At 42.0% G+C, this 24,430-nt stretch overlaps 1 protein-coding gene across 2 annotated transcripts; it reads left to right on the top strand.

Annotated features, from left to right (window-relative positions):
- Positions 1-393: 393 nt before the first annotated feature.
- DCUN1D4 (defective in cullin neddylation 1 domain containing 4) lies at positions 394-23,367 on the top strand. 2 transcript variants are annotated; one of them, XM_072124484.1, is made up of 11 exons: positions 394-488; positions 7,968-8,038; positions 9,185-9,224; positions 9,565-9,679; positions 10,935-11,026; positions 12,307-12,377; positions 12,803-12,894; positions 14,932-15,040; positions 16,882-16,986; positions 19,315-19,417; positions 20,722-23,367. In XM_072124484.1, exons 4-11 carry the CDS (start codon positions 9,609-9,611, stop codon positions 20,775-20,777), a joined length of 699 nt encoding a protein of 232 aa, XP_071980585.1. In that variant the 5' UTR covers positions 394-488; positions 7,968-8,038; positions 9,185-9,224; positions 9,565-9,608; the 3' UTR covers positions 20,778-23,367. The 2 variants fall into 2 exon arrangements, with proteins under 2 accessions (XP_071980585.1, XP_071980580.1); XM_072124479.1 differs by having other exon boundaries at positions 416-578.
- The last annotated feature ends 1,063 nt before the right edge of the window (positions 23,368-24,430 follow it).

Genomic DNA, 24,430 nt, shown 5'->3' with positions numbered 1-24,430 from the left:
AGATAAAAAAATATGTAGTCAGCAAAGTGGAGGATTTGGCATCTCACAGAAGTAAAGAGGACAATATATTTATAATTTATTTATTTTTATTATATTTCTTTTATTTTTTTGTAAATCCCAGTCACCCCCTTCAGTACATCGGGAATAGTTCTCCTCCGGTGTGTTGTCCTCACACCTCTCCCTGCAGACTCATAAACTCTCTCCAGACATTATGACGTCACAGACAAGTCGCCCTCAGGACACAATCAATCCTTCTCTACATAAACGCCTATCTATTTGTGGGCGTGGCCTGAGAAAACTAGCTAGCTATGACGTCATCTATTACCTACCTCCCAAGACCAATAAAACCCCGCCCCAAGCGTTCGCGTTTCCCGCCCATCACCCCCCAGATGAACCAATCACTGTGATTGATGGGCGGGGAGTGGGAAATTGTCTTCCTATCGATGTCGCCGTGGGCGTGGTTGAGCAGAGTGCGTGTGCGCTGAGAAGTGAGTGCGGGTCGAGTATTGGAAGCGGGGGGACCGGGCTGCTAGTGCCTGTCTGTCTGCGTCACACGAAAATGCACTCGGATGCTGTCAGTAAGTACAGGCCGCGCTGCCTCTGCTCCACCTGTTATGTGTGAGGAAGGTGCCCGGTGCACACAGGGGCTGTCTGCGTCATATGTCACACCGGTGGCGCCCCCTAGTTGTGGGCGCCGGGGCAATTGGGACATTGTGCTGCTGCGTAATAATAGCGGCCGCCATCATCGTCTGGCGCTCCTTTCCCCTCCCTGAGACTGAGCCGCTTCCCCCCCCCCCTCTCCCCAGCCCTGTGGGATATGGGGCCCGGCTCTGGCAGCATTGGGGTGCAGGAGGGGGAGGCAGGACGTGCACGCTCAGTGCTGCACCCTAGTGGCGGGGCAGTGCTCAGCGCTCTATTCCTTTGTGCGCAGGTAACGCAGACAATTGATGTGTTATCGGGCAGGAATCGATCTTGTCATATTTCCATCCAGATCCCACACCCAGGGGCAAGGGGAGCTGGGGACATCACCCTCCAGGGGGGCACATGCCAGCATTGCCGGGGTATAACTGCCCCCATTGTGTCTGGCTGCAGTGTGCCAGACTGACAGGTGACATAACCGCACAGTGTGGCCAGTTATCTAACCCCATGCCTATCCAGACAAATTGTGGTGCTGTCAGTAAGCGTGCCAGGGCAGGGTGGCATGCGCCAGTAAGCGTGCCAGGGCAGGGTGGCATGCGCCAGTAAGCGTGCCAGGGCAGGGTGGCATGCGCCAGTAAGCGTGCCAGGGCAGGGTGGCATGCGCCAGTAAGCGTGCCAGGGCAGGGTGGCATGCGCCAGTAAGCGTGCCAGGGCAGGGTGGCATGCGCCAGTAAGCGTGCCAGGGCAGGGTGGCATGCGCCAGTAAGCGTGCCAGGGCAGGGTGGCATGCGCCAGTAAGCGTGCCAGGGCAGGGTGGCATGTGCCAGTAAGCTTGCGGTGGCAGTAAGCCCAGTGTGGTATGTGTCAGAAAGCGTGCCAAGGTAGGAGGGCATGTGTCAGTAAGTGTGCCAGGGTCGTGTGACGTGTGTCAGCAAGCGTGCCAGGCCAGCATGGCATGTGTCAGTAAGTGTGCCAGGTCTGGGTGGCATGTGCTAGGCTGGAGTGGTATATGTCAGTAAGTGTGCCAAGGTAGGATTGTATGTGTCAGTAAGTGTTCCAGGTCAGTGTGTTATTTTTCAGTAAGCTTGCCAAGGCCGGGTGGCATGTGTCGGTCAGCGTGGCATGTGTCAGTAAGTGTGCCAAGTCAGTGTGATGTATGCTGGAAAGAGCACCTGCCAGGGTGGTATATGTTAGTTAAATGTTATGATACATTGAACAATAGTGTAAAGGAGTATGTGTGCCCATTGCGGGGATAGGAGGGCACTTCTGTAGTTATAGAGAGCCCTGTCCAGGACATTTTAGGTCATGTATAATTATGGTATAATGACTAGCACACCATGTACCCAGAGGATAGGACATCATGACACCTCTCCTGATTCTTCCCAGTGCCAGAGGAACTCTTCCTGTAAATCTGTGGTGTACATTTCCTCCGTAATTCCTCCTAGAAATTGGAAACTGGATGTTACCGTTTGGAGTGTGAATACAGTATCCAGTATCTGATGATGTAGGGACACAACACTTTAACAAGGGAATAGGGAACACCTAGTTGTCAAGTTATTAAGACGTTTTCAGGAGGAATAACAGAGGGATGGTATAATTGACAATGCAACTCTATAATTCAACTGCTGACTCTATATCTCATACCCTTTCAAGGAAATCTTCCCGTGATTTAAACCATACAAAGCTGTAGATAGAAGCCCAGGACATCTGTGTAACCATATATTTTGCTAGTAGCAGCAGGACTGTGATAAATACAGATATATTCCATGATTATAACTGGGTAAAGGTTTCTGTATACAGATTTCTGTATCTAAAGTACATCCACCTGCAGAGATTTGGGAACCCTAGTGTAGCTAGGAAGTTTTATAGTGGGGTACAAAGCTATTAAATAATTTTCCCTTATACTTTGAAGAAGTGCTAATATCAGTTGTTGGAAATCCTGTTCAGTTGCTAGTGGAAAGCCCATCATTTTGCTTTAGAAAGAGGTTCTGCAGCAGCTGGGCTATGAACTATAGAGAATAAATGTCATGGGTAGTCCAATCCCATCAAGCATGATAAACCAAGCATTATAAACCAGGGACCTTTTGCGTCTCAAATCAACTTTTAAAATAATTTTAATCAGCCATAAGGGCTTTTTTGGGGTGTTGCCAGATCCGCACTCCCATACTATTGAATGGAGCGGCAAGACAAATGCTCAACCTGCTGTTCCAGCCATTAGTGAGAATGGGATCCCCCATTACCTAGATTGCTGGTGGTCCTGTTCTCTGGAATTACAGGGGTCCCATCGGTCAGACCCTCATTGATCAGCTTGTCATCTTCTATCCATAAAATCTGCTAACTGGTAGATTCCTGTTTCTATAGTCTTCCCTACACTATCTTTAGATAGTCATTTTACATAGTCTAACTACAGTACGTACATTTATAACAATGCTTGGTGCACTGGTGACTACTAGATTCTGTACTTGGCTCCCTGGCTTCATTTATGATATTCCATGGTGCTGTACAGTCAGAGGGGTTCATATACATCACTATACAGCAAGAACAAATGCAAAAACAAAACACTACAGAGATCTGAAGTTTATAACACAGTAATATCTGCCACCTTGATTTCCTCCAAAAAAAAAAACAACGGGGTGCATTTACTCACCCATCCTGACACGTTCTCCGAAAGTGCATTGTCCATCCGGAATGCACTGTGCCGCGATTCACTAAGATCGTGCGCTCGATATCCTGCATGTGTCGCTTCCGCGCTCAGGTCTGACAGAGTTCACCTTCTTCTTCCTGGTGCATGGAAGTGCTTGACCTTGCGACACAATTTGAAAGTTAAATCCCGCGATCAGTCGGATCGTCCGATGACCCGCCCCCCGATCGCGTGCGACACAATCCCAGCGCAAACCCCTGTTAAATATCCGTCATAGCTGCGCAAATCCTGAAAACGTCGGGAAAACGGAGGAAAGTGCTACCGTGGACATTTATTAAATAAGCTCCAATTTGTTTTTCGTTTTTTTATTGTGGAAGTCAATTTCAAAGTAACATATTTGTTTATGTAAGTGTTTATCTTTTATCTACCAGTCTTCAGCCTGATTTTTCACCTTTAAATAATGAATATACTCCAGTGCTTATTTTTTGTATGTATTGCAAATAAATCATTTTGTTGTAGCAGCACCGTGTCTCCATTCATATTGTGTTCCTGCAGGAATATTTAGAAATAAAGCTTGTGTGGCCAAGGTAAATAGCTAGATGTTTCTGCAGTTGGGGTGTTTGCTCAGGAATGAGATGCTAACCGTAAGGAAGGAAGTGTCGAGCCATTGTCTTTTGTGTGCTATGGGGAGCTTCCAGTGGGTTAACTGGTTTCATGTAGGTACAATGATGGGGAACCTGTCACCCTGACACCATTTTATTTTTTTTTCTGCTATGTCCTCTATCAATTGGCTTTTTTTTTTTTTTTTTCCTTTCTATGCTACCTAAGCGCTGAACATGTACTAAGTGATCACGGGGTGTCGTAGGGTGTAGCAAAGCTCCTGGGTTTTTCAGATACAGTACTCAAAACATCTGTCCGCACAGGGGATACAATGTATATTAAAAAAAAACCCATCATGATAAACCAGGGACACTAATAAATCCAGCCACTGTGACTGTAGTAATCTTCTTATATTTCTTTTCCCTGACCTCCTTCCTTCTAAATTAAACTTTTAAAATTATGCTAATGTGCTTGAGGGGCTCTGGTTCGTGTTAGTCCCTTAGTGCTGCAGCATCACAGGCAGTTACAATGAGCAGGTCTCGCCTTCCCTCTGTTCTCTAGTTTTTCCCTCCACCTGTGTAATCTGGAAGCAACGGGAAGGGGTGTGACGTGTTTTTCGTTCATTGTAACAACCAATGAAAAGACATCACTGAGGGGATCTGGTAACACCCGCCAGAGCCCCTCAGGCTCATTAGCATAATGTTAAAAGTAGATTTTACAAGGAGGCCATGGTAACAAGAAGATTTCCACAGTCACGGTTCCTGGATCTATGAGTAAGTGTCCCTGATTATATATATATATTTTCAAATAAAGAATACCAAATAAAAATCCCTTCACCCACTCTAAAATATCACTGGTTGTGTCCTATTAGTACTGTGTGAATTATATATCAAAATGACCATAACATTCTAGAGAATTGGTTTATGTTTTTTTTTTTTTTACGTTTTCCCCAAATGAAAGGAAAAAAAATGTGTAAGACCGAAATGTTGTTCAATTTTGGACTTTGTTATGCACAATAAAATGATTCTCTGCTTTGCATCATTAAAGAGGTTTTCCCACAAAACAAGACCCCAGTCGGACCACTCATCGCTCCCCGCATAGAGCAGCCAGCCCCACAAAGGGCGGGCCGCCCCGTTCATCTTGATGGAGCTGCTGGAGATTGCCGGGCGCCATACTCCAATCTCCGTTAGCTCCATAGAGATGAAGGGGGCAGCCCGATCATGCGGGTCCTGCTGCTCCGCTCATCATGATTGTTCCATGCAGTACATTCCTTCATGGGGAAAAAAAAGTTGAAATGTCTGAATTGTTCCATTTTTACCATTTCACCATACACTTAGGTTTTTGCTGTACATTATCTTTTTTTCTTTTCCTTCAAACGTTTTTCTATCACATGTTTTTTCAGTTTTCATGATAAGGTCAGTCTGTGTGACACATGTAACTGATCTTACAGTGATTCATCACAGTGCTGCTACTATTACATTATACTTCATTTTTTATTTTTTTTGCCAGCTGATCGGTGAGGGTCTAACTGTTGGGACCTCTAGTCCTCCATCAATCCAAAGTAATGTTCCCACTAATAGGTGGAGAATGTTAATATTATGGGAATGTCAGTACACGCTGTCGCGCCATCAATTATTGAGAACAGGGTCCCCAGTTTCCGGATCACTGGGGGGGTAATTTCTCATAATTCTGGAGGTCCCTCACCAATCGGCTTGTTATCCCCTTTCCTGTGGATAAAAGAAAACATGCAAACTTAGTACAACCCCTTTTTTTGGTCAAGGTCTAATAAGCTTTTTCTTCCTATGTTTCCTGAAGGAGGCCTCCATCTACTGCGAAATTATGGACACGTTCAGTGTGCTTTCCTGACCTACACCCTGTTTGTGTCCAAGCAGAGATCTTGATGATGACTGGTAGCAGAGGTCAAACTAACATTTTTCTAGAACAGTGAAAATACTCCCCTTACGGCTTTTTTTATTCTTACTATTATTTTCAGCGGATGAGGAGTATGAAATTTCAGTTACATAAATATGTAACTCCTAGATATATATATATATATTATATTATTAGACTGCTGCTTATCTAAGAAAATCATTCCTGCCTATGTTTTCTATGCTTAAATAGCAAATTGAGACAATTTTAGTGATCTTGTTTCATTCATTAACCCCTTAACGACTTGGGGCATGCTAGTACATCACAAGTCCTTAAATGGAGGCTGGAGAGGACCAGGGTCAGCCCCGGGTTGCCGATGTCGACCCTTTAACTTCCAGCGGTCGCAGTCAAAAGACGGCACGTACAGGCGCCTTCAAATTGGATTTGATCATCACTTCTTGTGACGTCTTTATAAGACTCCAGGACCTGTCATTGCAGCAGATCTGTAACAGTGTGCCAGTGGCACATTTCTACAGATACTTAGCAAATTCTCCATATACTGCAATATAGTAGTATGTGGTAGGAACGATCATGGTAGCAATGGAAATGTCATGTCATCTGGAAAAAAAAAAATGACATTTTACCCAGGTCCGTACACAAATCTGAAAAGTTGATTGTATCAAAGGATGGCCTTAAAAAGTTTTTTTTTTTTTGCACAGAATGTTTTCCCTTTTTTTTTTTTTTTTTTGGTAAATGTATAAAAACACAGTAACCAAGCCCTCAAGAAAATGCCAGCAAATGCATATTTTCACAGTTTGTTTGTTTTTTCTTTCCAGTACACTACATGGAATATTAAATACAGTACTAACACTACGAAGTACAATTTGTTACGCAGAAAACAAGTCCTTAAACAGCTCTTTATATAAAAAAATTAAAAAGCTATAGAATTTTGAATGTGGTGAGTGAAAAATGAAAACAAAAAAAGATCAAAATGTTATGGGTTTAAACAAGGGGTTCAAATTTATTTTTATTTGTCTCCACAAAAACTTCAACTTCTAGACCAGACATAACTGCCCCTGCCATCCCCTCAGCCTAGACTATGACTGATTCCCCCGGAGCAGACTATGACTGATTCCCCCGGAGCATACTGACTGGTCTGGGGAGGGAATAACTCTGCTGATGGCATTGTGTGGAGGAGCACATATCAACATGTAGATGGCCAGGATTTCCCACTGCTAAACATGGCAGTCTACTTTAGAAGGTCAAGTGAGCATCGGCGGACAATAATGAATGGCTTTGGTCACGTGATTTTTAAGCCGGGCAGCGAACTATAGCAGGGAAGGGTCATAAATCGTTAATGCCACCTCTGTCTGGAGGGGTATAATGCAAATTATGGCAACACAGACACTAACACCTATATAATTTTAAAGCAGAGATTTATCATTAGGAAAATTTCCAATACGAAAGAAGGTCACGGTCCAGCCAAGACTCTCCAACTTGACAAATCCTTTATTTCAGATAAATCAAAAAAAGTTCCAATGCATATTTAACGTCTACGCGTTTCGAGCGGAGACCCCGCTCTTAATCATAGCAAACATATACAGTATATGTTTGTCAGACCTTAAATATGCATTGGAACTTTTTATGATTTATCTGAAATAAAAGATTGTCAAGTTGGAGAGTCTTGGCTGGACCGTGACCTTCTTTCGTATTGGAATATTATATACACCTGAGCAGAGGTGAGAGGGAGAGGTGAGCTGGTGTTCAATTTTCTCACTAAAAATTGTTAATAGTCAAATTCTTAAAAACTGGATGTGTTTGTATTGAGCATTGAAAAAGTAATTCAGCTCTTGCACTTGTTATATCTAAGAGGAGTTCTAACATTCGCTGCTATGATGACTCGACTTATTATCCAGGAAAACTTGGCACATCCTACATGCACACATCTCTGTTGCAGAACAGTGGAGGGGGGAGCTCTCCTCGCCCCTCCCGACTGCAGAGAAAGCCGAGTTTTCGGGTCACGTTGCAATGAGACCAAGTGCTCACCAAACTGTGACCCAGTGCCATAGACCTCCATTGTGGCCGTGATCTGGTGCCATTTGCCAGCCACAATAACGGTCATGTGAATGTAGCGTTAGTATGATCTTGCATCTACATAGTTATTGTGGCATCTTGTATTTAATTTTTTTTGTATATATTTTTTTATTTCATTGCACAGATTTTCAGCTGAACTCCCATCTATCAACACTGGCCAATATTCACAAGATATACCACACACTCAATCGGCTGGTAAGGGCAAGAATTTGGCATGATGATAATAGTTATCTGACTGAAGCATATAAAAATCCTTCCAGCTGAAGTACACATAAGTTTTTCATACTGGAGATGGAAGGGGATAGATGTATATTGAGGACCTATTCTTGTGACCAGTAAGATGGAGAAATCATGTTTATTTTATTACTTTAATACTGCTTTCTCATCAAGGAAAGGTGTGATGCAGACTATTCTTTGTATCCATCACTAGGAAGTATATACCCGTATTTTTCGGACAATAAGACACTTCTTACTATAGGACGCACCCCAGATTTAGGCTTCCAAAAAAGGAAAAATATATTTTACGCCAATTAATATATCCCTGTTGGTCACACTCAAGCACAGCACACACAGCTCTGCTTAATCCATACATTTACACACACAGCTCTGCTTAATCCATACATTTACACACACAGCTCTGCATCATCCATACATTTACACACACAGCTCTGCATCATCCATACAGTTGCACACACAGCTCTGCATCATCCATACATTTACACACACATATCAGCTATACACATATAATGAACACAATGGGAACTACTCTACACATGAATACATACACAGCTCTACTATACACACATAAGGAACACACAGGAAACTGCTCTACACATGAAGACACACACAGATCTGCTATACACATATAAGGAACACTCTGGGAACTACTCTACACATGAATACACACACAGCTTTGCTATACACACATAAATAACACACAGGGAACTACTCTACACTCACAGAACCCCTTACCCTATTCCCCTCTTCTTCTTACTCTGTCCCAGCGCAGCATGTCCTCATTCTTGGCAGTACATGGTAATGTAAGAAGCATGTGATCAGTCACATGATTCTGATATCACAGCAGGTCCTGTAGGCAAAGGGAGAGAGCAGTGCGGAGGCTCTCCTCGGGTGCAGCTCTACATCAGGGCATCACCCGATGTCCATTAGAGCTGTCAGGAGGGTCTGGCATTGCTGGATCCTCCTGACCTTCAGTCTATAAGACACAGGCACTTTTTAGCAAGAATTTTTCTTGCTAAAAAGCCTGTCTAATAGTCCAGAAAATAGGGTAATGCAGTAAGTCTGCATTAGTACTTGGGTAAGCTTTTTATTTTTCATTTGCAGAATTTGACGGAAGACGTGGGTCAAGACGATCACCAGACAGGTACTTTTAATTTTAGCTAAAGGTTATCTTTTAAGTTATTTTAATACATTTGTTCATAAAATAAAGTAAGACCCTGTTTATAGTTTTTACATTGTTTTTGATACAAGTGAAGCATTACAGTTACAATATGATGGATCTTTTGTGTAAAGGCTCCCATGTACATTAGATCGTGTCATGATATAGGAGGTGCCTGAAAGGTTTTTAACAGTACAAATGATACAGCAAATCTCTGACAGCGAAGCCATTCTATGTTTTAATGATCTGTTATCAGTATACTGTATATACATAAAAGACTGACTAAAATGATTCTTATACCTAGATGTTGCCTATTTGTTTCCAGGGAGCCTGCGTTCCTGCAGTACCTCCGACTGCTTTAATAAAACAATGCCACCACGGAAAAAGAGGAGACCTGCTGCTGGTGACGACCTGTTGGCTAAGAAGAGTAGACATGATGGGTAGGACATTAGCAGCCCCATTTCACATGAGAATATTGCCATTAAGGCTACATTCCCACTGCCGTGAGCCCGCCGCACCGGTAGCACGGCGGGCACACGGCAGCGCGGGGAGAGGAGGATGAGGTGAGCGCAGATCACCCCTGCCCCTCTCCATAGGAAGTAATGGCGCACGGCGCCGTAATACGGGGAAAGATAGGACATGTCCTATCTTTCCCCGGGCTACGGAGCGGTACGGTGCCGCACGTGTATATACGTCCCCCATACTGTAGTGTGAATGTAGCCTAACTGTTATGTAGTTGGCTCCATAATGAAAGCATCCTGAAGTCCGTCATGCCGTGAATCTTATTGTATCCTACACTGCTGCTGCTCCAGTCTTTGCTTTCTCAATGGGTAAATGAAATACATTCACTTTAAACGGGATTTGTGGTCCCAGGTCCAGTTTTGATGCTATACAAGTAAATAGAAGCAGAGCTGCAGTACCCTGCCCACTAGTGGATGGAGCCTTCTGCTTCTGGCTCCATCCTCTGTGTACCGGGAACTGCTGACCGGGATGGTGTATGGCCATAGGCAATAGGTCACTACTGATCTTGTACTGATAACCTATCCTAAGAAATGATAGGCAAATGGGAATAGAGACCCTATGTGAAATCCCAGGAGAGGTGAGTAAGAGCAGCGGCACACCTGCCACAGTGCCGAAGATGGCACTCTACATATCACTATGATGCTTGGGATCTTGTCCCCTGCACTGTGGTTGGTCCATGAAATCCGGTACATTTTTCACGGACAGAACACAATCATTTGACACCTATAGGGTGACCCCGAGAACCCCTTTAACATTTAACTTAGGGTTTGGAGATATTCTTATCGTGTTTTAACTTCATCACATTCCATTTTCCATCCACGCCTATTATTAACTGCCTGCACTATATGGGGCTAAGAGTTTTTAGGTGACTTTCAAAAGTATAATGCATGTAGTATGAAATAATCATCTGACTCTCCATGGATTTTCCACCCCCCTCCATATCATTCCTTGCATTCATGCAAGTCACTAGAGCCTTAATAATTGGCTTGCTGGTTCAACATTGGCAGAAGTCTGAGTTCCAGCTGTAAAAACATGAATTCAGTCAGATAATAGGCAGGTTTCTTAATAAATAAGAGCCATGCCAGAGGAAAGATGACTTCAGACAGCCCCCCCCCCTCCAGCTATGGTGCCGCACTCGCTGAACATAATCTCCCTCTACCTTTTACCTTGAAGAATGTATAAGAAATACGACTCTTCCAGAATAAGAGCAGAGGATGAAGCTTTTTCAAGCAAGAGATGCCTAGAATGGTTTTATGAATACGCAGGTATGGTCCCTTTATTTTACACAGTCTTAAAAGGGAAACGGCTTTTCTGTCGCATCATAGCAAACCGCCTGTCTCTACAGACTTATTTTTGTTCCATGATTATGTGATGGAGACATAGGGGCACATTTACAGTACTTACCTGTCCAACGAATTTCCCCGAAAGTGCATTGTCCGACGATAATGCACTGTGCCGCGATTCACTAAGTTGTGCGCCCGATATCTTGCATGTGTCACCGGAGTTCACCTTCTTCTTCGGGGTGCATGTAAGTGCATTGTCTTGTGACACAATTTGAAAGTTAAATCCTGCGCTTAGTCTGAATCAGTCGGATCGTCCGATGGCAAGCCCCCCGTAGCCCCGCCACAATCTGATACCTGTCACAGCCGTGCAAAACCCAAAAACGTCGGAAAGTCCTACAAAAGTGCGCGCAGACCCTTAGTAAATAAGCCCCATAATCTTACAGGATTCACTGTTAGGTTTAGCAGGCTAGCATTATTGATTACCTTCTTTGCCTTATGTAGAAGTCGAAAATGTACAGATCTGACAGCCTGATTCGGCTAAACTTTCCCCTGTAGGTCAGGTGGTATCAGCGGTAGGCTCCAAATGTGTGCCAATAAACAGCCCCTAAATCTTTGTTTCTGCTGATGAGGACTGTCATATCAGTAGCCCTCTTGTAAATGTCCACATACTATTGTAGAGACAGCGTTATGTCCGTAAATAAAAGAAAGGGCTTTAATACCATGACATAGTGGGTCTTCTACTACATCCACTGACTTTAAAACACTCCGTACTCTTTAAAAGAAATCTATCCTCACAATTTATGGTAAACCAGTGTCACTCACTTGTCCATCTGAGCACCCTGATTCCATAACTGTCTTTGTGTACTTCGTGAAATATTTCCTACAAGAATAAGTTTCATAAATCTGTAAATATGGTAAAAGTGCTTTGAGGGGGGTAAGCAGGTCACCAGCGTCTTGGGAAGCTCCAAAGTAGGAAGGAATTGTAAAAGAAGCGCTGCAGGGGATGTGTATTAGCCTGTGAAGATGGAGCCCGGAGGGGCCCCCAAGCATATAGGCCTCATTTACATATTTATAAAACTTGATTTTTTGTTTTGTTTTGTAAGAAGGAGGGTGTAAATAAGAAAGGCTGTTATGGAATTGGGATGTTCATATGGACACGAGTGACGCTGGTTTATTGTGACAAATTTTGATGTTCGTTGTTCTATTCATTAAAGGAAGTCTAACTACACACCATAACGCAAGGTTCATGCTTCTGTTTACAGGAACTGATGACATCGTAGGTCCAGAAGGCATGGAGAAGTTCTGTGAAGATATTTGTGTAGAACCTGAAAATGTAAGGCTGCTTTTCAATGTGGGCAATGAGGGCAGATAACGGAAATCCAACAATGTAGATTTCAACAACAATTTTGATCAGTGTAAGTCCAGAAACCGACAAACGTGGCCGGCCTGTGAATCGTAGACCGCACGCTTCCCGGATTTCACAGCCCAACCACAGTGCAGAGGACAGGACTCTGAGCATTATAGTCATATATGCCGCACCGAATAGCAGCAACAAACTATAATCGGTCCATGAAATTCGCCCATAGCGTGGTCTGCGATTCACAGTCTGACCAAGGTCATCTGCTTCTGGCCTAAAGGTTATGTCCAATATACAGCTGGAACTAATCCAGACAACCTGGGGTCTGCGGATGAGAATACTTACACATTTGGCGTGCCCTAAGTGCAGCTAGTCATTGCAATTTTTTTGCTCTCCCATAGGTAGTTATGCTTGTACTGGCCTGGAAACTGGATGCACAAAATATGGGCTACTTTACATTACAGGAGTGGTTAAAAGGAATGACATCCCTACAGTAAGTGCATGTTTACTTCTCTGAATTTATATAGGGTTAGGATGTGCCTAAACTGGTATTGGAGTGATTGATGGGCATCCAGCAACCACCTGTATACAAATGGGAGGATGTGGTGGGCTGTACGGACTGATAAAGGGCATAATGAATCTCACAGGCGTTACAGCTTTGCCATTGCCGTTTTTTGGTATCTTTTCATTTTTTTTTTTTCTGTGGCAATTGCTATTATAGACCAATTGCTTCTTCTAAAGGGATTGTGTTAAAATGAATAAAGATATACTTGAACTCTGAACACTGTGACAGAAAGCCAGCCATTTTCTAGTGCTTTACCTTGAAATAGGTAAATCTTATTCTAGTCTAGTTCAGGAGAGAGAGGAGGAAAGAAAGTTCAAAGGCTGGCACTGCTCACACCAGAATACATAAATGAACACATTCTGCAGACCAAAGGCAGGAGACTGGGCATTAGGGAAAACAAAGCAGTCCAGGGTGCACGTCCAATATATGCAGACAGATGAGGCAAAACAAAAGAGGGAAATGCGGCACTCAGCGGAATGATGTGAAAATGCTTTCTTTATTATTGTTGTGGAGGTACAGAGCAGAATGAGGAGCTGCCTCGCTAAGGCGACGGGCAGTTTCACGTGCAAACACGCTTTCTCAAGCCTTCTTCTAGTCTAGATCTGGCACTCAAGTCTCCCCAGATATGATATGAAATATCCTTTTTAGCATTCCCTCTTTTAGTTTCAACAAAATTTTATTGAAGGAAAACAGAATGGTGCCTTACAATAGGTCATGGAAAACACAGTTTGGTATGATAAATAGCCAGGTACTGTATCAATCTTAGCATCCCTCTTTCAAGTGAAATCTTATTTGTTTGCTTATAAAACAAAATCTTATGAAAAAGAGCTGAAAAGAGTAAATTTACTTCAGATGCCCTTTTTTGGACTTTGGAGGTACAGACGATTAAAGTCATAGGGTTTATTTAAAGGGAACCTGTCACCAGGAGACCCATTTTTAGCACTCCCCAGTCCCCACAGAGCATAGTACATACACTGCCAAAGTGTTTTTGTATTACAAATTGGTTTTACAGAAAAAAAGATGTTATATTGTACCTTTCATTAGCATCTGCTGTGTGACTAGGCAGTTGCCTTTTGGGAGAGTCTGGAAAGGAGCAGTTCCCCCCCCCACCCTTGGGGAACTGCTCCTCCATGTGACCTTTTCAAATATATGAAAACACCCATCACTGGGCTTAGCGACGTCCCCTGCTCCTCTACAGCCAATCCCGAGCGAGGGGAGTTATTCAAATATTTGAAAAGGTCACATGTTTCCCAAGGGTGGGAGGGGGGAACTGCTCCTTTCCATCCCCTCCTAATTGGCAACTGCCTAGTCACACAGCAGATGCTAATGAAAGGTACAATATAACATATCTTTTTTTTATGTAAAACCTATTTTTTATACAAAAACACTTTGGCAGTGTATGTACTATGCTCTGTGGGGACTGGGGGAGTGCTAAAAATGGGTCTCCTGGTGACAGGTTCCCTTTAACTTGCACCACTGTATGATATTCCCGGTGCCCCCACCTCCTGATGTATCCCGATGGGTGGCAATTGCGTTTTAACCTGCGCCCTTTCAGGTCTGTCCATATCTCCGGTTCTGTAGCTCACACAACCACAATCCTGAGGCAGCCTGAAAGATTAGATTCTAATCTTCAAAAACATGTTTTTAGGTACTATAGGATGAAATATAAGGGTGATTTGCATCCTCTATACTTGACCTATCTAAGGAAATATGACTCCTCTCTGCTCATTTTCATGAGTTTTGGCGGGTTTTTTTTGTTTTTTTTTAATACAGATAAATGCATGAGATTTCATAATATTTCATGGGTTTAAATCTGGTGACAGGTTCCATTTAAAGCTTCTTTTGATGCAGTAGTGGTCAATGTCAATGTCATTACTCATATCAGGTCCATATGACTTTAGCTTGTATGAACACATTTCCGATTGCGAGAGACGCAAGAAAGTCATATTGTGCTTTCTCTTTCAGATGTGACGCCACTGAAAAACTTAGGAATACTTTGGATTACTTGAGATCTTTACTAAATGAGCCAGCTAATTTTAAACTTATTTATAGATATGCTTTTGATTTTGCACGGGTAAGTCACCTTTTTAACTCCGATATGTCACTTTGAAGATACTTGTGCAGAACAGCAATGTCGTATAGCATTTCTGAATAGGCAAGTGCTTGGATAAAGCATAGCATTGAGCAATCCAAACTAAGTTTTACATCCTTTTTTTTTTCTATAAGTTGCTGATAATATGGTTCAAATTCTGGAAAAACACATTTTGTATGTTTCAATAGAATTGTACACTTCTCACCCTTTCATTTGCTATTACAGCATTTGATTTCTTTTCCAAGCCTGATCCCAAATCTGGAAGTCCAGTGCTATGATGTGATGAGTATTTAGGGCACAGAGCCAATACTGACTGGTGTCAGTTCTTTCTGCTCATTAAACTAATGCTTGCCCTTAGAAGTGCCAATTTATCAAGTCGTCCTCATTCAATTTGATCCTGTATGACATTGCTGGTGAGGTCTATCAAGGCCAAACACATGCAAGATTTCATTGAAGATTGTTGTGAAAAAGGTCCTGGTGTTGTCCACCAAGCCCAAAGGTTTGATGTAGAGCTAGGTTTAGTTAAGAGAGCCTCTGTACTGACAAATCATTTGCATACCACTTAGGCGGTGTTCACACATTGCGCCTGAATTGCGTTTTAAAAAGCAATTTAAGTACATCAGGGAATAACACCCTAATGAAGATGCTTTTAGACCTGAACGTTTGCAGTTGGGAGCTCGCAATACGTTTTGACTTGTTAACATCTTATATGCTACTACAGAGACATTATTAGCATCATGGTTTTGTCAGGTAATTCTCTCTAGATATAAAAAACACATCAAGACCTGTACAGTAACCGGCAGTGGTGTAACTAGGATAGGCTGGGCCCCATAGCAGACTTCTACACGGAGCCCCCTTCCCCTCTGTAGACTCACATATGTTTATACAATTACACACAATTATTCACTCATATATACAAATATTTATATACTTGTATGTACACACTTACAGTTCTACACTCATTTATACACATGCACACATGTAGTATACACATCTTATACACTGCATATACATCAAATACACACATAGTATATATCATATTATTACACATACAGTATATACACACTTGTGTCTCAGTCCACAAGAATGCATGGCAAAGGTTGCTATAGCAGAAAACCTCCTGAGATTTAACACAGTTTGTTAGGAGAGAGCCGGGTAAGGTAAAATAAACTATTACCAAGTACTGAAATGATACGGCATGTTTACAAATGGAATAGCATAGGCTATTGGAACCTGTCACCAGCTAAAAATGATTTTAGTTCACTTTCAGTTTAGCAATATCCTTTACTTGAGACGCCATTTCCATTCCCAGCAAATGTTCGCTAGATTTTAGGCCAATGTAGATCAGCCCACATGGACAGGTTGCAAAGTAGATAATACCAATTGTACATTGGTGAATACAATAAGATTACGTGGTGAATACAATAAGATTTTAGCTGAGAAGGAGAAGGTCGTAGACGTCTCAATATTTTTGTCAAGCCATGCAGTCTGCACAGCTTTTGCACCCGTGTTTCAGTCTTTTTTCTGGGGAGACTGCTGTGGTAACTTCATATTGCATATTTTTTCCCTTTTTGTAACTTTGAATCTGGTTAATGTTTTAGTTTCTTTTTCTTACAATAATGTGAAATCTCCTTTAGTTGTGCAGTGGGTAGTTGAAGATCAGCATCCACTGCTGGTATGTGATCTTTGCCTTTTAGACAATGACTTATGCTGATTTTTTTTTTTTTGTAGACTAACAATCCTGCACATAAGACAAATTTTAGCGTTTTACTTGTAAGGTTACTTCTTATTTGCTTCTCACTTATTTCATTGTTATTTTCTAGGAAAAAGACCAGCGGAGCTTAGATATGAATACAGCAAAGTGTATGTTAGGACTTTTATTAGGAAAAACCTGGCCTCTGTTTCCAGTGTTTCATCAGTTTCTAGAGGTATGTTGCTGCATTATCAACCTACAGGCATATAACGCATGTTTTGATTGCACAAATGTTGTAAGGATGTGTTTATCTGTCCATGTTATTAGGTGCAAATCCAGGTGTGGGTCATATAGGGAGAGGGTACTCTGTATTGGATATGTTTTCTCCGGTGTCTTATGTTTTTTGGATGTGTTTTTTTCATCCACCCTTTTGTTTTCAATTCAAAACCTCTCTGTACGAGTATAAGTGCATCCTCAGGCTACATACACACAGAATTATGTTTTGTTATGAATGTATTTAATGGGGTATTCCCATCTCCCCTACTACAGTAAATTTAATCCCTAACCCAAAAAAAAATTTCTTCAATGCATTGTTATTTTAAAAAAGTTATCTTATTCACATAACAGTGTAAATGGGGCTTACCAGCTCCCTAGTAATGGCCCTCTGTTATCACTTGCAGCAGTGGCCGCGCAGGTGCTTAAAGTGAGGTTTCTCTGAACCTGCCGGGAGTATGTGAACGCGCATACCTAGCGCATGCGCAGTTCACATATACCATACTCGCTAGATCAGGATGGCTGCCGGGCATGCGTAGTATCTTTACAGCAGTCCTGATCAAGCCTTACCGCGGGACAGCTGTGTACTGCTGCAAGCCAGCACTATTAGATGAAGAGAACTTACTAGTGCTGGTTTGCTGCATTATTTACTCTTAATCTCTATGACTGCAGATACACTACAGATCCCTGAAAATAGTCCCTAAAGAGGCACTAGGTCTTATTTTCAGAGGATGTCTTATTTTCCATGACCAAGAATTCACATTTTTTAATATACTGTAGTCATGCCATCAAATACAGTACAGACCAAAAGTTTGGACACACATTCACATTCAAAGAGTTTTCTGTATTTTCAGGACTATAAAAATTGTAGAGTCACACTAAAGGCATCAAAACTATGTGGAATTATATAATTAACAAAAAGTGTGAAACAACTGAAAATATGTCTTGTATTCTAGGTTTTTCTAGTTACTTTTGGCTTTGATTACTGCTTTGCACACTCTTGGTATTCTCTTGATGCACTTCATGAGGTAGTCACCAAAGGTTTCACATCACAGATGTGGCCTGTCAGCTTTAGTAAGTGGGAAAAAGCAGCTAAGTAAAGAAAAACAAGTGGCCATCATTACTTTAAGAAGTTAGGGTCAGTCAGTCCGCAAAATTGGGAAAACTTTGAAAGTGCAGTTGCAAAACCCATCAAATGCTACAGAGAAACTGGCTCACATGAGGACTGCCCCAGGAATGGAAGACCAAGATTCACCTGCTGCGGAGGATAAGTTCATCCAAGTCACCAGCCTCAAAAATCGCAGGGTAACAGCATCTCAGATTAGAGACCAGGTCACTGCCACACAGAGGTCTAGCAGCAAACACATCTCCACAACAACTGACTGTGTGCAGCAGCCTCCATGGTAAAATAGCTGCTAGGAAACCACTGCTAAGGACAGGCAACAAGCACAAGAGACTTATTTGGGCTAAAGACATGGAATGGACATTAGACCAGTTGAAATCTGTGCTTTGGTCTATTGAGTCCAAATTTGAGATCTTTGGTTCCAACCACTGTGTCTTTATACAATGCAGAAAAGGTGAACAAATGGACATCACATGCCTGGTTCCCACCGTGAAGCATGGAGGAGGAGGAGTGATGGTGTGGGGAGGCTTTTCTGGTGACACTGTTGGGGATTTATTCAAAATTGAAGGAATACTGAACCAGCATGGTTACCCCAGCATCTTGCAGCGGCATGCTGTTCCATCCGGTTTGCGTTTAGTTGGACCACATTTCTTTTTCAACAGGACAATGACCCCAAACACCCCTTCAGTGTGAATCAACAATTTTTATAGTCATGGAAATACAGAAAACTCTTTAAATGAGAAGGTGTGACCAAACTTTTGGTCTGTACTGTACAAGAGCATAAACATCTGAATAGAGTCTTGGGGCTCTATTTCCATGTACAACAGAAGGAATGTACAGAAGCAGCAGAATATCCATAGAACAATACATACTGTGCCTATTTCATAGCCTTGAGAGGCTCCTCCAGAAATGTCATGCAGAGATGAGAATGAATGGTGACTTTGTATGTAATGACATGATTGCTGCGCCTCTGTTCTACTTTATGATGATGTCTATGCTCTAAGATTTCATGCCTAGCACAGTGTTCATGGTGTCTGGGAAGTTTGCTGCTTCTACAAAGAGTCACATAACCCCAAATGCTGTACTTGCCTTGTGTGTTACAAAGTGTATTTAAAACGGGGTTCACTAACAGGGTCCTTGCATAAATTCTCAATGTTTTATTTGCAGCAATCGAAATACAAAGTAATTAACAAGGACCAATGGTGTAACGTTCTAGAGTTCAGCCGCACAATTAACCTTGACCTCAGCAACTACGACGAAGATGGGGCTTGTAAGTACATAGTTCTCAGATTAATGGTATTGGGGGGCAGTAGGTAACGGCAGTTTTGTCCTTCAGAATAAAAGATGCTGGATTCAGTTGAGTAGTCCATTAAATGTCTCTTCTTAAAGGGGTTGTCCAAGAACAGTTCAGTAAAATGGCCACAGTGCTCAGAGGAATGCTGTCTATGCATTCCCTAGCATGCACACCGCCGTACATATATAGCAGCCATGCTTAGTATTACAACCCAGACACATCCACTTGAATGGTTATGAGCTGCACAAAAGGCCATATGACATTACATTACTGACCTGTGATGTGGAAGCCGCAGTCACAAAAGCGTTGTGACTACTACAGACAACTAATTCTAAAGGTGATGGGTGTCAGATCACCACATGGTTAGATGGTTGTTTTTTTATGCAGCATTGGCTCTGGGTGCATTCACACATTTGGGGAGATTTATCAGAAGTCTCACAGCAGAACTGTTCTAATTTCCCATGGAAACCAATCAAAGCTCAGCTTTCATTTCCCTACAACTTTTTATAAAATTAAAGCTGAGTTCTGATTGGTTTCCATGGGCAACTACAACACTTTTACCTCAAAAACATGATAAATCTACCCCAATGTCTATTGTTGCATTTTATCATTGCATCAGGCAAAAAGCAGACTTTCATAAGATGCATTTCAAAATGCAGCATGTGAACGCAGCCTAAGGCTAAATTCAGATGGGCGTGTGCCCGCCACACCGTAGCATGGCTGGAAATTTTGGTGTCTGGAAGAGGAGGGAGGGGGTGAGCGCTGCTCACCCCTGCCCCTCTCCTTAGAGAAACATGGAGCACTGCGCTGTATTCCGGGGAAAATAGGACATGTCCTATCTTTTCCCCGGGTACACGCTCCATACGTCGCCCGTATATACTCCCCCCAACGGCCGTCTGAATGCAGCCTAACCACAATCTTTTGTTTGTTGAATAAGTATCTGTTCAGCCATGAGAATTGAACATACTATTGCTAACCCTGCTGCGTGTAGCCCCCAGACACTATTACAGGATAAGGGATAAAAGTGTCATCATCAGGATATGGCATAATGGCTATGGCATGATGGCTATACAGTTCCTCGACCAGCGCCATATTTAGACTCCTCCTTGTTGCATTACTGCAGTTAGGTACCCTTTTCGGCGATAACTGGGGGTCCTAGTAATTCTCCAGTGAATAAGTGATAAATGTAATTACTGTGAAAACACCTGTATGGGAGCCATATCTGATTGTACATCCCCCGTTGTTCTAATATAATATATATTCTGTTGTCTTCCCTGCAGGGCCAGTATTGTTGGATGAGTTTGTGGAGTGGTATAAAGAAAAGCAGATGGCATAACTGATCCCCTATGCATTGCAGCTGAAGAGTCATTGTTAACACACTTACGTCAACCATTAGCCATAAATTGCTGTTTGTATCAAATGCATGTTGCTTATTTGCACAGTATATCCCTCCTGCCGGGCCCCCCTTCCCGGTGTGTTAGCTGTTGGAGGAGCCTGGCTTTATGTGTAGCACTGTTCTCTTTTCAGGCTGCTTTGCATTTCGTATTTACACTACAGATTGGTGAATATGCCAATGTCCTCACTGTGATACTGTGTATATTGCTGTTCATTTTTTGTATATGCCTGTACATAAATGCTTATCTTAAACTTTTTTTTTTTTTTTGGTTGCTCACATGCATTGTAAAAATAACGTATTCCCAAATTTTTATTTTTCTTCTGTTTTCCTTGAAATATTTGTTGTTAGAAATATCTGATAAAGGGGTGGCTGTGTTTTTTTTTTTTTTTGGAGAAAGAAGGGTAGGGAGTGAAATAACTGCACTTCTTGCCTCCTGATACCCCGGACGCTAAGCCACTTGTCTCCGCTGATCCGTCTTGTGTTGGTTGACTAAGGACAGTGATTGACTACAGTGGTCACATACCCACAACATTGTGCTGGAACAGCGGAGACCAAGGGCTGCATCGGTAGGGATTCATCAGGTGATGCCACTTTATTTGTTGTTTTAACCCCTTTCCCTGTCTTTAAACCGGAGCATCCCTTATACATGATCTGCATCTTCATAAGTTAGAAACCATTTCCTCTACAATCCACAGTATATAAAAGTCCTTAAATTCTTCTCTTTTGAAGTTGGTGAAACAAGTCTAAACTATATACATATGAAAGTAACCGAATCAAAGAAATTGGTTCCATGTTGCACAGCTACGATGCATGGATTGTCTCGCTGTAGTAGGCTACATGCATATGAACTCATGGGCCACAAACAACAGATGCGTAATCCCTCGTGTCTTTGGTGTGTGAGAGGACCTTAATGAAGACTCTCGAGCCGCAAAGACAGGCAGGAATAGGACCTGTTCTATAATTGGCGGCTAGGGCAATTGTTCCACACATTGGGCCACAGGCCCATATAAATGAATTTGACTGTATATTGTCCTGTGAATTAATTATCCTTGAATTAATTTATCCCTGGAATTTGTCCTTTCATTGGAAAGACCACCACATGTGTGGTGGGCTTTGCATTTGTCTGCTTAAATTATGTAATCCCAGGGATAGATTTAATAGATACTGCAGATCCCATTGACAGTAGGTTATGTTGGGTGTCCATTATTGTGTCCCTCCTATTACAAAATTGCATAAATGGCTTCTTCTGGCGTATTTGAACCTCCAACATGAATATGAACCAAACCTCATGGCAATGGTAGTATGGTAGACTACCATAAGACTACCATGTGACTTTTATAGTGGTTACATAGGCACATGGCTCTTACTCATATAGAAGACCCTCTTCTAGGCTCTCTGTATACCCTAAATTTTTATTTTACAGATTTAACAGATGAGAACACATTGAGGACTTGTATTTACTTGTGATATGATATCTAGAGGAAATGCTCCATTGTAAACGTTTGTTTCTGGCATAATGCATTATTGCACTGTGTACTTTACTATTGTGGCACAAAGTGACACTGAATCTGTAGACCTTTGGATAAGAGAAATCTGTATTTTTGATCCGTGCGAGTAGTGATTGTTGTCTTTTGTAATAACCCATAAAATGCCTCTTGCTTTTGTTGCTCACCTACGGTTTAACAGCTCCTAAATGTCTCTGTAGGTAATTCTTACATTTTGTAGGACACTTTATATAAACTTGAGCATTTTAGAAACTATTCTCAAAACATGTCTGTGCCCCCCTGTTGAGAAGCAGGAATACAGGTGCATTGGGAGACTTATTTGCATAAATGTAAAACTAGAATTTTCTCTGCAACAAGACATTGATGGTGAATAGGAAAGAGGTGTATTGAAAGTTTATAGAGAGCCCTACATAATGCAATTTTTTCTTATGGGTGATGCAGGAGCTGATAACACAGCCATTTTATGAACCTACGGGTTTATTAGGAATCTGAATATTCTGTAGCTAGCCAAATACCTAAGAATATTTTCAACCTGGACACTTTACTTTTAGGAAGAAAATGAAGCAGAGGAAAACCAAGACAAATGTGTATTCACTTTAAGAATTAATCATTTATGTGTAAGAAATTGTTAGAAACTGTTTGCTCATAATCTGAAAATTTCAGAATTACCAGGGTCTGGTAAGGCTTGTACAGTCCAGTTGCTCTCCAAACCCTCTCAGGTGGAACAGTACAATTCCTAAAATTTGATATCCAAAGACTGCGCACCTTACAGAAAGCTGGTTTGTTGTACATGAATGGGCTTTCAGCGAAACCTGCCCAGCATCATACATGCTTAAAAAATATTAAGCACACATCTATGTACGATGAAAGTGACCAACTAGGGCTACACTTTGACGGATAATATGTCACATAGTGAGCAAGATCTTGGCTTGATTTCCACTTGCTGTGTAGCCTCATTTCAAGGAATTTTACTGTACTGTTAGTTCAATAAACAAGTAAAAAATTAAAAGTGCTTTCAGTTCTCAGACTTAGTATTTTTTTTTTTAAGAACAAATTTTATTAATATTTTATGTTAAGCAAGTCTGGGAACACTATACAGTCAATTGAATAATATACAATAAGCAAAAATTCATCAATGCACAGCTAGTACAGTCTAAGGCTACATTCACACGATGTATGCCTTCCGTACCGTAGTACGGCGGGCATACATCGGCGCTGCGGAGAGGAGGAGGGGGATGAGCGCTGCTCACCCCCGCCCCTCTCCATAAGAAGATACAGCGGAAGGCGGGCTAAGGAGCGGTACGGTGTGCTGCAACGTACCGCTCCCGTACAGGGCCGTGAGCCCATAGAAGTGTATGGGGGACGTATATCGGCCGTATATACGTCCCCCATACATGTGTGTGAATGTAGCCTAATATTGTATTAATATTGTAAATGTTTTGGAAAAAAATACCAGCAAAATCCACCAAACCCCCAGCCCGCCCCCCCCCCCATACATCTTGCCTTCTGAAGCTGAATCGGTTCTCTACAGGAGTTGGGGAAACTATTTCTCACATTGTCCTGTATATTGCACATATTAAACAAATCATGAAATGGACAATGGCCATGCTAGTGATATGACTACACGCAGGCACAGTCTTCTTCTCCCCTCATAGTAAAACGTTTCTGCCAAAACTTCTTGTGTAAAACATTTGTGTAGCCTGCACTTTATAGTTTAATCATTGATTATGTGTGTGGTGGTATCCGGCTCCAGTGGACTAAAAGAATACATATATTTTGCATAAAGCGTATTCCCATATGGGCATTCACACACAATTTAATTAATCTGCCACAGATATACATTTCTATAACTGCATGTTATTAAAAAAATATACATGTGGAAAGATGATTTCACATAAATGTAGCCATGTTGTCTCTTAGAAACATGATGGCTGTCCTTTATTACGACCATTCCCGCACTCTTGAGGCGGTGGTGGTCGTACCTAAGGACAATAATCTGATTTCTAAGGGACAACATGCAAGTTATCTATTTACCAATATAAATCTATTAATAATCCTGCTCCATTTTCTTGAAATGTAAAGTGAAGC

The sequence above is a fragment of the Engystomops pustulosus genome, chromosome 1 (assembly GCF_040894005.1).
Source record: "Engystomops pustulosus chromosome 1, aEngPut4.maternal, whole genome shotgun sequence".
Lineage (NCBI taxonomy): Eukaryota > Metazoa > Chordata > Amphibia > Anura > Leptodactylidae > Engystomops > Engystomops pustulosus.
This window is presented reverse-complemented; position numbering and strand designations above follow the sequence as displayed.